We start from the raw sequence: 17,348 nt of genomic DNA on the forward strand, positions 1-17,348 counted from the left end.
AAAATGTCAAAGGCACACAGGTATTTAGAAACTCCCAAATAACTGGGGGAAAAATGTACTGCAAATGTCTGAATGTGTTGGGTCTATAAAGGCTTCTTTTTTCAACCCACAGGCATAATGTGTTGTTACCTGACAGAGAATAACAGTTGCTTTGTAATGACCAGTTCCCCAACCAGAGATAAAGTGAATTTGGAAAAGCCCACTGCCTACAGATTTTTATGTGAATTCGCAAAATTCCCTTAATGCTTTGAGAATTCCTACAGTGGTGGGCATGAGACACAGGCCTACAGTGGTGGGCATGAGACACAGGCCTACAGTGGTGGGCATGAGACACAGGCCTCATGAGACACAGGCCTACAGTGGTGGGCATGAGACACATGCCTACAGTGGTGGGTATGAGACACAGGCCTACAGTGGTGGGCATGAGACACAGGCCTACAGTGGTGGGCATGAGACACAGGCCTGGTGGGCATGAGACACAGTGGTGGGGGTATGAGACACAGGCCTACAGTGGTGGGCATGAGACACAGGCCTACAGTGGTGGGTATGAGACACAGGCCTACAGTGGTGGGTATGAGACACAGGCCTACAGTGGTGGGCATGAGACACAGGCCTACAGTGGTGGGCATGAGACACATGCCTACAGTGGTGGGCATGAGACACAGGCCTACAGTGGTGGGTATGAGACACAGGCCTACAGTGGTGGGCATTAGACACAGGCCTACAGTGGTGGGCATGAGACACAGGCCTACAGTGGTGGGCATGAGACACAGGCCTACAGTGGTGGGCATGAGACACAGGCCTACAGTGGTGGGTATGAGACACAGGCCTACAGTGGTGGGCATTAGACACAGGCCTACAGTGGTGGGTATGAGACACAGGCCTACAGTGGTGGGCATTAGACACAGGCCTACAGTGGTGGGCATGAGACACAGGCCTACAGTGGTGGGTATGAGACACAGGCCTACAGTGGTGGGCATTAGACACAGGCCTACAGTGGTGGGTATGAGACACAGGCCTACAGTGGTGGGCATTAGACACAGGCCTACAGTGGTGGGTATGAGACACATGCCTACAGTGGTGGGCATTAGACACAGGCCTACAGTGGTGGGCATTAGACACAGGCCTACAGTGGTGGGTATGAGACACATGCCTACAGTGGTGGGCATGAGACACAGGCCTACAGTGGTGGGCATTAGACACAGGCCTACAGTGGTGGGTATGAGACACATGCCTACAGTGGTGGGCATTAGAGACACAGGCCTACAGTGGTGGGCATGAGACACAGGCCTACAGTGGTGGGCATGGTGGGCATGAGACACAGGCCTACAGTGGTGGGCATGAGACACAGGCCTACAGTGGTGGGCATGTGGTGGGCAGAGACACAGGCCTACAGTGGTGGGCATGAGACACAGGCCTACAGTGGTGGGCATGAGACACAGGCCTACAGTGGTGGGCATGAGACACAGGCCTACAGTGGTGGGCATTAGACACAGGCCTACAGTGGTGGGCATGAGACACAGGCCTACAGTGGTGGGCATGAGACACAGGCCTACAGTGGTGGGCATGAGACACATGCCTACAGTGGTGGGCATTAGACACAGGCCTACAGTGGTGGGCATGAGACACAGGCCTACAGTGGTGGGCATGAGACAGTGGTGGGCAGGCCAGGCCTACAGTGGTGGGCATTAGACACAGGCCTACAGTGGTGGGCATGAGACACAGGCCTACAGTGGTGGGCATGCATGGTGGGCAGACACAGGCCTACAGTGGTGGGCATGAGACACAGGCCTACAGTGGTGGGCATGAGACACAGGCCTACAGTGGTGGGCATGAGTGGTGGGCACACAGGCCTACAGTGGTGGGCATGAGACACAGGCCTACAGTGGTGGGCATGCATGTGGTGGGCATGAGACACAGGCCTGCCTACAGTGGTGGGCATGAGACACATGCCTACAGTGGTGGGCATGAGACACATGCCTACAGTGGTGGGCATGAGACACATGCCTACAGTGGTGGGCATGAGACACATGCCTGGTGGGCATGAGACAGTGGTGGGCATGAGACACAGTGGTGGGCATGCCTACAGTGGTGGGCATGAGACACATGCCTACAGTGGTGGGCATGAGACACAGGCCTGTGGTGGGCACACATGCCTACAGTGGTGGGCATGAGACACATGCCTACAGTGGTGGGCATGAGACACATGCCTACAGTGGTGGGCATGAGACACAGGCCTACAGTGGTGGGCATGAGACACAGGCCTACAGTGGTGGGCATGAGACACATGCCTACAGTGGTGGGCATGAGACACATGCCTACAGTGGTGGGCATGAGACACATGCCTACAGTGGTGGGCATGAGACACATGCCTACAGTGGTGGGCATGAGACACATGCCTACAGTGGTGGGCATGAGACACAGGGCCTACACTAGTGGGCATGAGGGCCTATGAGACACTAGTGGGCATGAGGGCCTGGTGGGCACACTAGTGGGCATGAGGGCCTACACTGGTGGGCAGTGGGCATGAGGGTGGGCATGAGACACATGCCTACACTAGTGGGCATGAGGGCCTATGTCGTCACTCTTGATCTTTGTATCTGTACAGCTCTCCCTTGCAGTGCCCTTCACTCTCTCCTTCTCCGTATAGTGGTCATCTTTCTCTAACATCAGTTACTCTTTCCTTCTCGCTCTCATTTCCCCATAACGGTCATCCCAAACATTCACCTAACCTCCCACTCTATCGAACACTCTCTCCCTCCAGCCCCCTTACTGTAAACTCTCCCTCTCTGGCTCTTTATCCATCCTCCTCCTGTCCTTCACACCCTTCATTTCATAGTCTCTGCTTCCTCTTCTATACTAATCCTACTCATTATTAATCTCCACCTTTCCAAACTCCCTCCACCATTACATTCCTCTTTTAAGTCCTCTGCATTCATTCTCTCCCCCCACCATCCTCCTCGCCTCTCCTTCCTGTTCAACACTCCCTCTCCCCTGCCATCTCTTACTGGTGAAGCGTCTCTTGGCGATGAGTTTCTCCAGTGTGCCGTTGAGCACTAGGACCTGGAGGGCGTATTCCTGGCTGGAGTCCAGACCTGCCACTGTGGCCCGGCCACGCGTGGTCGTCAGCATCAGCTCCGGCTGGGGTACCTCTGGAGGACAGAGACATCAAACATATCACAGACAGTCTCTCAGATTCTTGCAGAAGTGAGAGAGCAACTGAGAGAGACACACATACAGCTGCTGGCGAATGGTAGAAAGAGATAATGAGCAGAAGAAGAAAAAAAAAGATTTTAAAAAGATGTGCGTTTTCATAAAAAGGCAACAACTCGACAAGGAAGAGAGACGACTGTTCTATAAAAAGAATGTGTGAGTCATGACCCAGAAGGTGGTTGGATAAACCACAGCGTATCTCCCTAAGCTATCAGGTGAGAGCCTCCACAGCCAGGTGTGTTCACGCTGCAGCAGCCAAAACATCAAAAAGATCAAATGTTCCTTGAGGCTTTGTTTACAACATCAACTGAGCCACATATACTATACTCCTTTTCCCCTCTTCTAGCCCACTGCCACATCTCTTCATCATCATCTCTCCAAAATCCCTAATGTCTCCTTGTGCTTCTTTCATAGTGGTCCCCTCCGCTCTTGCTCTGTTCCCCCCTATCTCCTCATCTCCCTCTAGAGAGCTGCAGGGTAAGCAGGCATGTCTCATGTCTGTTTCACTGTTAACCGTTTCTGAGTCTTACCATCACAGACCTGTCTGGACACAGCTATGACAGAGAACTGGAGATAAAATAAAAGATAATATGACAGTGAGAAACAAATGAGGAAGACTCTTGAAATAATGTTTCACACCTATTTATTATAGAACACGAGAATGTAAATAAAAGAGAGTTGTATAAGTAGAACAAAAGGAGAGACGTCAAGCTAACCAGAGTAGCAGGGCAGCCCTTGTACCCTGTGGCTCGGTCAGATTGACCAATGAACGGTTTCCAACTAAATTAGAGTGAGGAGGTGTTTACTAGCCAGTGGCCCGTGCTTTGATCAACTCTGGCTCCAGATGGCATGGAGTTAAGTGGGAGGGACAGCTTGGCAGCTTTATTGTGGAGAACAGGCAGCTGGGTGGGAAATTGTAGGGTTCTGGAAAATCATTCAAAAACAGGCAAATAAAAGAAATACAATGGAAAAAAATTGAGGCACTTACCTATAGTTCATTCACTTTTATTTGGGTAATAATATACTGCACATTAGTCCAGCATTAAAATTGCCTCTATATACTGTAAGTACAAGGCAGTTAACCCACTGTTCCTAGGCCGTCATTGTAAATAAGAATTTGTTCTTTACCGACTTGCCTAGTTAAATAAATGTTTAAAAAAATAACAAATAAAAAGTGTTCTTGGTTAAATATGTCATCCGTAGTATCGTAGGGAAAACAGCATCACTGTCTGCCCCCCCCCCATGGCCGTTATTGATTTTGTTTTGTTGACAAACCACAGGTGGGGTGCATCGCTAATCAGTGTAAAAAAATTAAAATGCTGTACATATGCTGCTGTACATATGCTGCTGTACATATGCTGCTGTACATATGCTGCTGTACATATGCTGCTGTACATATGCTGCTGTACATATGCTGCTGTTCTAACGCGCGTGCAATGCCTTCAGAGGTAAAAAAAAACACTGTTAGTTGTTTGCAGTAACTTCTTTGTTGTTTTAATATCGCAAACAGACGTGACAGTTTCACCATTAAGGATTCCAGCTTCGAGTCATCGTGACCCAACATTGTCAACTCTTAGTTAGAATCAACCTCACAGTACACACCAGTACTGCTGGCTCACCTGAGATGGGCTTCACGCGGACCTTGTATCCCTGGACCGGCCCTTCAGCTTCCTTCCACTTCATCTGCAGCCGATCCTGAGACAGCACTGTCAGCTTCAGACGCCCTGCAGTGTAGCCAACACATATGCGCACCCACGTTAGGAATAGGTCCACATCTAACATCAAATCAATCAGACAAATCAACAATCAGACTGCTATTCAGACGTGTACCCGCCAGAGCACAGAACAAAACAATCAACTTGTGATTGGAACAACTGATTTTTGTCTCACACAGACAAAAGCATAATCAACACGAGGCACTTGAAACATGAACATCCATGCAGTGATTACTTGTTGAGAGAGGCCAACTGAGCTGTTTCTCTGCTGTGGAACTGATTCTGGGTACGAGTATAGCGGTGAACTTGGCAATGGGTGGTGGTGGTGGGGGGTGTTGCAGGGGTGGTGGGCTGTTCTAAGATCAAAGAAATTCCCCCCCCAAATGAATTTATTAGTAGGTTCTAAACCTTTTTCAGACATTAAATCCCTCTTCCTCCTTCACTAATCAAATCAGTCTCTTGTTTTCAGGTCATCTACATAATTTCCAACGGGGGATTCCCAACAATCCTCTTCTTTCATGTGTCACTCTCTGTCCTCCTCTCTCCTCTCCAGCTGCCCCTGTCTGCTCAAAGCAGGCCTTGTGTTCTCCACTGGGATAGCAAGAGGGACAGGAAATCCGTTTAGGGCCTAAGGTTGAAGGTCAGTTTGAAGGCACCTTATACACAACGTCATGGGGAAAACCGAAGACATTGTAGAGGAGTGCAGATATGAATCATAGCACTTACTGTTGATGCCTGACTTTAGGCACAGTCTTCATTCGGGGAGGTGGGGGCTGGGACAGGGGTAAGGGGCAAGGGTCTCTGTTCACATGGAAATGCTTTAGTAGTGTCCCACTGTCTCTGCATCTAGTTCTGGCAGAGGATCAGAGGGGATCTGGAGACTGGGGTCAATGCCCCGCACTCCCATGAATAACAACAACAGCCCAGAGATCAGGCATCACTGCACTGGGAGCTCTGAGGGAGTAATGTTGCATACTGATAATGAAACATAAAAAAAGGTTTCACTGAAATCTGGCAAAATTAATTGTTTTGTTTAAACCTATGACTAATGTCAGCCAATAATATTTTCCAGTCATTATTATGTTATATGATTATCGGACATAAACGGCTTAGTGTGTGTGTGTGTGTGTGTGTGTGTGTGGGCAACAAAAGGAGTGAATGAGTTCACATTAGTGTCCTGAGAGTTTGTGTAATTGCTAACATGAGTCTGCATGTCAGACAGACATCTTACATGTCAGTCTAGAGAGGTTGCACAATGCCAGGGGATTTGTATGCTTCTACAGCTAGAGCAAAATATCCATTGAATACTATGGTCACATGGTACAAACATGATCTGATACATAGTAGTGATGATGTACTAGTAATGAAGTACATGGTACCTTGGCTATGGACTCCAGAGTTCATTAGCACCAGGAGAGTGACCAGGAAAGGCCCCATCAGCGCTGGACAGCCAGGTCGTTGGCAGTGAAGAGGCATGATGACTAGAACATAGAAACCTGAAAAAGGAAGGCAAACAATGGTCATAATTAATAGTATATAACGATTTGATCATTGCCAATATTGGTGAGTACTGTGCGTAGGTCAAAACCTGTGGGAGCACAAATGAGAGTTTGTGGAAAGCCATTTTGTCAAACTTTAATCTTGAAGAAACCCACTTAAGCAAATGGATAAGGCAGGTAGTGTGACTAGGACAGGCACAATTACCATATAACCAACAGTTATGGATGAAGACGCTCATTTTAAAAAAACAAGTCATACCTATAAAAAGAAAATATGCTGAATTTCTTTGGGAACAAACAGCTGACTGAAGATGGGTCGTCACTAGTTACTAGAAGTCGACCGATTAATTAGGGCCGATTTCAAGTTTTCATAACAAATCTGTGTTTTTCGATGCCGATTTTGCCGTTTTTTTTTTTTACACCTTTATTTAACTAGTCAAGTCAGTTAAGAACAACATTCTTAGTTTCAAGGACAGCCTAGGAACAGTGGGTTAACTGCCTTGTTCAGGGGCAGAACAACAGATTTTTACCTTGTCAGCTCAGAGATTCAATCTTGCAACCTTACCGTTAACTAGTCCAACGCTCTAACCACCTGCCTCATTAGGAGACTGCCTGTTACGCGAATGCAATAAGAAGCCAAGGTAAGTTGCTAGCTAGCATTAAACTTATAAAAAACAATCAATCAATCATAATCACTAGGTAACTACACATGGTTGATGATATTACTAGTTTATCTAGCGTGTCCTGCGTTGCATATAATCGTTGTGGTGCTTATCGTTGCTCCAATGTGTACCTAACCATAAACATCAATGCCATCCTTAAAATCAATACACAGAAGTATATATTTTTAAACCTGCATATTTAGCTAAAAGAAATCCAGGTTAGCAGGCAATATTAACCAGGTGAAATTGTGTCACTTCTCTTGCGTTCATTGCACGTAGAGTCAGGGTATATGCAACAGTTTGGGCTGCCTGGCTCATTGCGAACTAATTTGCCAGAATTTTACGTTATTATGACATAACATTGAAGGTTGTGCAATGTAACAGGAATATTTAGACTTATGGATGCCACCCGTTAGATAAAATACAGAACGCTTCCGTATTTCACTGAAATAATAAACATTTTGTTTTCGAAATTATAGTTTCCGGATTCGCCTGATGAATGACCAAAGGCTCGTATTTCTGTGTGTTATTATGTTATAATTAAGTATATGATTTGATATTTGATAGAGCAGTCGGACTGAGCGGTGGTGGCACCAGCAGGCTCATAAGCATTCATTCAAGCATTGAGCTGTTTATGACTTCAAGCCTATCAACTCCCAAGATTAGGCTGGTGTAACCGATGTGAAATGGCCAGCTAGTTAGCGGGGTGCGCGCTAATAGCATTTCAAAACGTCACTCACTCTGAGACTTGGAGTAGTTGTTCCCCTGGCTCTGCATAGGTAAGTCTGCTTCGAGGGTGGCTGTTGTCGATGTGTTCCAGGTTTGAGCCCAGGTAGGGGCGAGGAGAGGGATGGAAGCTATACTGTTACGCTGGCAATACTAAAGTGCCTATAAGAACATAGTCAAAGGTATATGAAATACAAATCGTATAGAGAAAAATTGTCCTATATTTCCTATAATAACTACAACCTAAAACTTCTTACCTGGATATATTGAAGACTCATGTTAAAAGGAACCACCAGCTTTCATATGTTCTCATGTTCTGAGCAAGGAACTTAAATGTTAGCTTTCTTACATGGCACATATTGCACTTTTACTTTCTTCTCCAACACTTTGTTTTTGCATTATTTAAACCAAATTGAACATGTTTCATTATTTATTTTAGGCTAAATTGATTTTAACTTAATATAATACATAAATAAAAATAAGTGTTCCTTCAGTATTGTTGTAATTGTCATTATTACAAACAAAAAAATATTGGCCGATTAATCGGTATCAGCTTTTTTGGTCCTTCAATAAAAATCGGTATCGGCATTGAAAAATCATAATCAGTCGACCTCCACTAGTTACCACAAAGTCATAAATCCTGCCTGTTTCTTAAAATCAGATTTGAAACCTAACCACACTGCTAACCTTAAATTAAGACCAAAAAGCACATTTTTGTTTTAATTATTTTTTACGAGAGCCAATTTTGACTTTGTGGCTGCACCATCTAGTGGAAACCCTGAAGACGTGATGCCCGAGCATTTGTGTGGTTGAGTCCGTATTGGCCTTAACATCGACTCTTAACAACCAAGGTTATGTCTGTAATCAAGGTTCAGTGAGCTATTGGATCACTCCAATATGGTATCCTTCTGCTCGTTAGGATCCATTCAAAGTAAGAATTTCAGATTAGTCCTGGGTACCGGGTAGTGCTGCGGTTGACCCCATTAAACACGGCCCTCCACAGACCTGGTTTGCGGCAGCAACATTAACTCGATAGTACCTAGCAAAAGTGCTAGACGATGTCCAACTGGTCGAGGCACACATTTTAGCAAGGGGAACTCTCAGAGCAGGGCCCACAATGTAGCTACTCCTCTAGTAGAATGTGCCACCACAGGAGGCAGCACAGAGCAGCCGGACAGCTGATATGCAATAGTGTCCAGAATACAATGTGAGAGTCTCTTTCGGTGGGGTTCTGGAAATGAGCCTGTGAACATAACACATGAACAGCTTAGTCTGTGTAACGTGCAGTTGAAGTCAGAAGTGTACATACACTTAGGTTGGAGTCATTAAAACTCGCTTTTCAACCACTCCACAAAATTCTTGTTAAGAAACTATAGTTTTGGCAAGTTGGTTAGGACATCTACTATGTGCATGACACAATACATTTTTCCGACAATTGTTTACAGACAAATGATTTCACTTAATCACAAATCCAGTGGGTCAGAAGTTTACATACACTAAGTTGACTGTGCCTTTAAACAGCTTGGAACATTCCAGAAAATGTTTTCATGGCTTTAGAAGCTTCTGAGAGGCTAATTGACATCATTTGAGTCAATTGGAGGTGTACCTGTGGAATTATTTCAAGGCCTACCTTCAAACTCAGTACCTCTTTGCTTGACATCATGGGAAAATCAAAAGAAATCAGCCAAGACCTCAGGAAAAAAAAAATTGTAGACCTCCACAAGTCTGGTTCATCCTTGGGAGCAATTTCCAAAAGCCTGAAGGTACCATGTTCATCTGTACAAACAATAGTACCCAAGTATAAACACCAGGGGACCACGCAGCCGTCATACCGCTCAAGTTTACGTACACTTAGGTTGGAGTCATTAAAACTCGTTTTTCAACCACTCCACAAATTTCTTGTTAACACACTATAGTTTTGACAGGTCGGTAAGGACATCTACTTTTTTGAGAAATCTCCTCTGGTCGCATGAAACAAAAATAAAACTGTTTGGCCATAATGACCATCATTATGTTTGGAGGAAAAACGGGGAGGCTTGTGTAAATGATGTGAAATGGCTAGCTAGTTAGCGGTGGTGCGCGCTAATAGCGTTTCAATCGGTGACGTCACTCGCTTTGAGACCTTGAAGTAGTGGTTCCCCTTGCTCTGCAAGGGGCGCGGCTTTTGTGGGGCGATGGGTAACGATGCTTCGTGGGTGACTGTTGTCTGTGTGCAGAGGGTCCCTGGTTCGAGCCCGGGTATGGGCGAGGGGACGGACTAAAGTTATACTGTTACACTTGCAAGCCGAAGAACACCATCCCAACTGTGAAGCACGGGGGTGGCAGCATCATGTTGTGGGGGTGCTTTGCTGCAGGAGGGACTGGTGCACTTCACAAAATAGATGGCATCATGAGAACGGAAAGTTATGTGGGTATATTGAAACAACATCTCAAGACATCAGTCACGAAGTTAAAGCTTGGTTGCAAATGGGTTTCCAAATGGACAATGACTCCAAGCATACTTCCAAAGTTGTGGCAAAATGGCTTAAGGACAACAAAGTCAAGGTATTGGAGTGGCCATCACAAAGCCCTGACATCAATCCTATAGAAAATGTGTGGGCAGAACTGAAAAAGCGTGTGCGAGCAAGGAGGCCTACAAACCTGACTCAGTTACACAAAGTCTGTCAGGAGGAATGGGCCAAAATTCACCAAACTTGTTGTGGGAAGCTTGTGTAAGGCTACCTGAAACGTTTGACCCAAGTTAAACAATTTAAAGGCAATGCTACCAAATACTAATTGAGTGTACGTAAACTTCTGACCCACTGGGAATGTGATGAAAGAAATAAAAGCTGAAATAAATCACTCTCTACTATTATTCTGACATTTCAACATTTTAAAATTAAATGGTGATCCTAACTGACCTAAAACAGGGAATTTTTACTAGGATTAAAACTGAGTTTAAGTGTATTTAGCTAAGGTGTATGTAAACTTCTGACTTCAACTGTAAGTGTCTAGTGTCCTCACTGGGTTCAGCACACTTGGGGAAAAACCCAGCGGACAAATGTAAGTGCCGGTTCACGTCTGTCAGACACGACCGAGTGGTTAGGTAATAAAGAGTGGTTAGGCCGGAGGATAACACTCCCCTTGTCTGCACCCACTCTGAAACATTCAGCGCTCACTGAAAGAACATGAAGTTCACTAACCCTCTTAGTAGAGGTAAGAGCCAACAGGAATGCCACCTTCATGGAAAGGTGCTTCAAAGACGCTAACCCCAGGAGCTTGAAGGGTGGCCTAACAAGTACTGACAGCACCACGTCAAGGTCCAAGTTTGGCACTGAACAGGCCTTAGTTAGACATCTGCATTGAGCTCCCTTAACAAATTTTGGAGAGCAATGGGTGGCCATCGTCATGGCACGCCGAAATTGTAGCCAAATACACTCAAAGCAGATGCCGCTCGGCCTGCATCAATCAGTGATTGTAAAAAGTGTAAAACCGTTTGTACATTACATGACTCTGGGGCAGAGTACAGAATATGCCCCACCACATTTGATGCATGTTGGTGGAGAAAGACCTGGCATTCTACAACGTGTTCACCACATTGTCCTGAATGCCTAAATGCCTTCATTTGCCCATTTATGCATCTCAGGGGCCAAGCCAAAAGCTAGAAGTGGAGTGGATCCGGATGCCAGGGCATCCCTGAGCCTAAGAGTGCAGGTCGGGTCTCAGCAGCAGCTGCCATGGGGTCCCAGAACGGAGGGACAACAGGAGGCTGAACCATGGTTGTCTCGGCCAGTATGGGGCCATCAGGAGCAGCCGGTGGCCCTTCAAACTGGCCCTGTCTAGTGTAGCTCTGATCAGGGGAAATGGTGGGAATGCATAAATTGTTGTTGCTGGCCAAACCCAGAGGGCCTGGAGGGTCCTACATCAAGAACCAGCGGGGACAATGAGTGTTCTCCTGAGATGACAATAAAAAGCCATATTTCAACCTGTTGTGATAGTTGCTCTATAACCCATTTGTTTATACGCCACCGTGATTTAAAATAAGGCCGTGACAACAGTCACACAGTGACAAAATAAATTCAACTACACATACATTTTTCCCATCACAAAACCGGAGAGCCACATTGCTCTGGATAAGTCCACAAGGCAAATACTGCACTTAACAAACAGTTGACCTGCAGCATGGTCAAGAAAGTTAATGTACTCGACAGTTTACTCTACAGCTACTGATTTAGAACCACAGAGTTACCGCAAGTCAGCACAAAGACAACAGGAGCACTGCCTCCACTCTTCCAGCACCATTTCAACTTAAACATAAACAAGGTAATATTTTGCTCAGTTTAATACACTGAAAACAAACTTAGACACCAAAACCAATTAAGTTGGCAAAACGGTCTATGGCTCTGCCATTCAGTAAACCTTTAATTTTTGTTTTCATAGGCTACCTAGCTAAAATGATTGTTAGCCTAACTCCCTCACATGGGCAAAAATGAACCAGCTAAGTTAGCTAGCAAGTTAATATGAGCCCACTAGGCTACATATTGACCTTCATTCATCTCAGGTCAGTGGAATAATACGCATATTTATGGTTAGATTAGAATCGCCATCATAATCATTGGCCTGTACAGAGAATTAGGTCCAAACCACAAGTCCAAATCTCCATCCATGGCTTAGGAAAGGGCCAATTTAGCAAGCATGCTACTGAAGGACATCAAATCAAGCAGACCAGAAACAGACGTTTGTCTGAGAATGATGACATTTTGCTTAGGATGGTATTTGATTTGTGTGAAGCAAAATCCAAACTGTCATTTTGCTGTGGCAGGACAACCCACATTTCAGCTCAGCTCAACACTGATTGGCTAATTATTTTATTTAAAAAATTACCACGTGAGACATAATGCTTGCTGGCGCCAATCAATCAAATGCTAGGGCAGCAACATGTCATACTCTTTTGTTCCAGACAGGATCAGATACATGGAATACACATACTGAGACAGAGGGGTGCTTTTCCCCCTTGTTCAGATGATTTCTCGAGTGAGATACAGCCACTTGTGAATAGATCAGATTTGTTGGATGTGCGCCAATCTGGTCAATGGAACATCTGATTTCCATTCTCCTTTAACGCATCTTTGGCTGCCTGGTATTGTGATGAACATCACAGTGGAAATTATTGCAAATTTGCTGTGAAATGATGTTACTGATGTGGCTCAAGCAATGGCAAAGCCATTTTGGGTTACAAAGCCATTTGGGGGTTTACTACCTTTATATGTATTTGGGCATTTTTATTGTTCAGAAATGTGGTGGGTACTCTCTTCGTTCGCTGGACGTTATCCTGCTAACTGTTCCAAATGTCCGAACTGAATTTGGTAAAAAGGCTTTTATGTACTCTGCGCCATCGTCTTGGAACGCCTTACAAAATACTTTTAAACTGGAAGAACTATTTTTAAATCACTGATTAATGATCTTGAGACTGATTCCCTGACCCTGTCAATGTTTTTAATTTGCTGTTTTTTTTGCACAAATTTGTTTACATCCCTGTTAGTGAGCATTTATCAAGATAATCCATCCGACAGGTGTGGCATATCAAGAGGCTGATTAAACAGCATGATCACTAGAAAGGTGGAATTTGGGTTGGGGACAATATAAGGCCACTCTAAAATGTGCAGTTTTGTCACACAACACAATGCCACAGATGTCTCAAGTTTTGAAGAAGCATGCAATTGGCATGCTGACTGCAGGAAAATCCACCAGAAAATGTAATGTTCAGATCTCTACCATAAGCCGCTTCCACCATTATTTTAGAGAATTTGGCAGTATGTCCAACCGGCCTCACAACCGCAGACCATGTGGAACCACACCAGTCAAGGACCTCCACATCCGGCTTCTTCACCTGTGGGATCATCTGAGACCAGCCCTCTAGACAGCTGCTGGAACAGTGGGTTTGCACAACCTTTGTTTCTGACAGTTTGTGCAGATATTCTCTCTCCGGGAGCTCATCTGTGTTCTCGTCTACCTAGCCTGGGTCTCGATCTGATTGCAATTCGGCATCGGAACCATCTTCAGTGTGCAAATGCTCACCTTTGATGGCCACTGGAACACTGGAGAAGTTTGCCTTACGGATGAATCCGGGTTTCAACTGTATCGGACAGATGGCTGACGGCGTGTATGTCATTGTGTGGGCGAGCAGTTTGCGGATGTCAATTTTGTGAACAGAGTGCCCCATAGTGGCAGTGGGGTTATGGTATGGACAGGCATAAGCCAAGGACAACAAACAATTGCATTTTATCTATGGCAATTTGGATGCACAAAGATACGGTGACGAGATCCTGAGGCCCATTGTCATGCCATTCATCCGCCGCCATCACCTCATGTTTCAGCATGATAATGGACGGTCCTTTGTCGCAAGGATCTGTACATATCCCTGTTCTTCCATGACCTACATACTCACCAAAACTTGACACCTACTCATTGCTAGGTTTTTGTTTATTTTGACAATTTTCTACATTGTAGAATAATAGTGGAGACATCAAAAGTATTAAATAACACATCATGTAGTAACCAAAGAAGTGTTAAACAAATCAAACACATATTTTATATTTGAGATTCTTCAAAGTAGCAACCCTTTGCCTTGATGATAGCTTTGCACACTCTCGGCCGTCTCTCAACCAGCTTCATGAGGTAGTCAGCTGGAATGCATTTCAATAACAGGTGTGCCTTGTTACACGTTCATTTGTCTAATTTCTTTCCTACTTAATGCGTTTGAGCCAATCAGTTGTGTTGTGACAAGGTGTGGGTGGTATACAGAAGATGGTATTTTACCAAATAGTGCTAAGTCCATATTATGGCAAGAACTGCTCAAATAAGCAAATAGAAACGACAGTCCATCATTACTTTAAGACATGAAGGTCAGTCAATCTGGAAATGTTCAAGAACATTGAAAGTTTCCTTGTGCTGTCGCAAAAACCAAGTGCTATGATGAAACTGGCTCTCATGTGGACCGCCACAGGAAAGGAAGACCCATAGTTACCTCTGCTGCAGATGATAATTTCATTAGTTACCAGCCTCAGAAGACACAGCCCAAATAAATGCTACAGAGTTCAAGTAACAGACACATCTCAACATCAACTATTCAGAGGAGACTGTGTGAATCAGGTCTTCATGGTTGAATTGCTGCAACAACAAAAAAAACACTACTAAAGGACACCAATAAGAAGAAGACATTTGATTTGGCCAAGAAAAACGAGCAATGGCCCTACCAAGCAAGAAGGCAGTAACTGCTCGTAGCGTATAACTGACACAAATTGCTATCATTTACCTTGGTTTCACAGTAACTTTATACAGTCCCTGCTAATATGACCCCCACAATAGAGGCAGGATACTTGTCCACATGATTAAGCATGTATTTAATCTAGCAAAAATTACATTAACTTATTTGACCAAATGAGCAGTTACTGCCTTTTTGCTTGGTAGGGCAAATCTGTCCTTTAGTCTGGAGTCCAAATTGGAGATGTTTGGTTCCAACCGCCGTGTCTTTCTAAAACGCAGAGTAGAAGAACGGATAATCTGTGTATGTGTGGTTCCCACCGTGAAGCATGGAGGAGGAGGTGTGATGGTGCTTTGCTGGTGACACTGTCAGTGATTTATTAAGAATTTAAGGCACACTTAACCAGCATGGCTACCACAGGATTCTGCAGCGATACACCATCCCAGCTGGTTTGCACTTAGTGGGCCTATCATTTGTTTTTCAACAGGACAATAACCCAACTAGAGGTCGACCGGCATGGCCGATTAATTAGGGCCGATTTCAAGTTCATAACAATCGGTAATCTGCATTTTTGGATGCCAATTATGGCCGATTACATTGCAATCCACGAGGAGACTGCGTGGCAAGCTGACCACCAATTACGCAAGTGCAGCAAGGAGTCAAGGTAAGTTGCTAGCTAGCATTAAACATATCTTATTAAAAACAATAATTCTTAACTACATATGGTTGATGATTTTACTAGTTTAACTAGCTTGTCTGCATTGCATATAATTAATATGGTGCCTGTTAATTTATCATCGAATCACAGCCTAATTCGCCAAACGGGTGATGATATAACAAAAGTGCATTCGCGCCTGGGTATATGCAGCAGTTTGGGCCACCTGGCTCATTGGGAACTGTGTGAAGACTATTTCTTGTTAACAAACATCGTAATTAACTTGCCAGAATTGTACATAATTATAACATAACATTGAAAGTTGTGCAATGTAACAGCAATATTTAGACTTAGGGTTGCCACCCGTTCGATAAAATAAGGAACGGTTCATTATTTCACTGAAAGAATAAACGTTTTGTCTTTGAAATTATACTTTCCGGATTTGACCATATTAATGACCTAAGGCTCGCATTTCTGTGTGTTTATTATTTTAAGTCTATGATTTGATATTTGATAGAGCAGTCTGACTGAGTGGTGGTAGGCAGCAGCAAGCTTGTAAGCATTCATTCAAACAGCACTTTCCTGCATTTGCCAACAGCTCTACGCAATGCTTGAAGCATTGCGCTGTTTATGACTTCAAGCCTACCAACTCCCGAGATTAGGCTGGCAATACTATAGTGCCTATAAGAACATTGAATAGTCAAAGGTATATGAAATACAAGTGGTATAGAAATAAATAGTCCGATAACTACAGTGTAAAACTTCCTAACTGGGAATATTGAAAAACTGGGAATATTGAACCACCAGTTTATGTGTTCTCATGTTCTGAGCAAGGAACTTAAAACGTCAGCTCTTTTTTACATGGAACATATTGCACTTTTACTTTCTTCTCCAAAACTGTGTTTTGCATTATTTAAACCAAATTGAGCATGTTTCATTATTTATTTGAGACTAAATTGATTTTATTTATGTATTATATTAAGTTAAAATAAAAGTGTTCATTGTTCATTCAGTATTGGAATTGTCATTATTACAAATATTAAAAAATAAAATAAAAAAATAAAAATATATTTTAAAAAAGTATAATTTAAAAAATAAAAACTAGTTCTAGACTAGAGCCCTGACCTCAATCCTATAGAACATTTGTGGGCAGAACTGAAAAAATGTGTGCGAGCAAGGAGGCCTACAAACCTGATTCAGTTACACCAGTTGTGTCAGGAGGAATGGGCCAAAAGTCACCCAACTGATTATGGGAAGCTTGTGGAAGGCTACACGAAACATTTGACCCGAGTTAAACAATTTAAAGGCAATGCTACCAAATACTAATTGAGTGTATGTAAACTTCTGACCCAATGGGAATGTGATGAAAGAAATAAAAGCTTAAATAAATCACCCTCTCCACTATTATTCTGACATTTCACATTTTTAAAATAAAAGTAGTGATCCTAACTGACCTAAGACAGGGACTTTTTACTAGGATTAAATGTCAGGAATTGTGAAAAACTGAGTTTAAATGTATTTGGCAAAGGTGTATGTAAACTTCAACTTTGTGTTGGCAGGACTGCCACATTGCATCTCCATCCCAAAGCCCTTGCTTGGAAGTGTACTTTGCCAGACGGCCAAGAACCTTACCCT

The 17,348-nt window shown here is 44.0% G+C and overlaps 1 protein-coding gene across 1 annotated transcript in view; it reads right to left on the reverse strand.

Moving 5' to 3' along the window:
• The window catches only part of LOC112216004 (collagen alpha-1(XIV) chain), a 36,734-nt gene that overhangs the window by 14,661 nt on the left and 4,725 nt on the right, over positions 1-17,348 (reverse strand). The window contains exons 2-4 of the mRNA XM_024375555.2: positions 6,308-6,424; positions 4,833-4,937; positions 3,009-3,152 (exon numbers count right to left, since the gene is read on the reverse strand). Coding sequence (XP_024231323.1) covers positions 3,009-3,152; positions 4,833-4,937; positions 6,308-6,404 — 346 coding nt within the window. The 5' untranslated portion in view covers positions 6,405-6,424. The remainder of the gene's footprint in view (positions 1-3,008; positions 3,153-4,832; positions 4,938-6,307; positions 6,425-17,348) is intronic.

The sequence above is a fragment of the Oncorhynchus tshawytscha genome, linkage group LG16 (assembly GCF_018296145.1).
Source record: "Oncorhynchus tshawytscha isolate Ot180627B linkage group LG16, Otsh_v2.0, whole genome shotgun sequence".
NCBI lineage: Eukaryota > Metazoa > Chordata > Actinopteri > Salmoniformes > Salmonidae > Oncorhynchus > Oncorhynchus tshawytscha.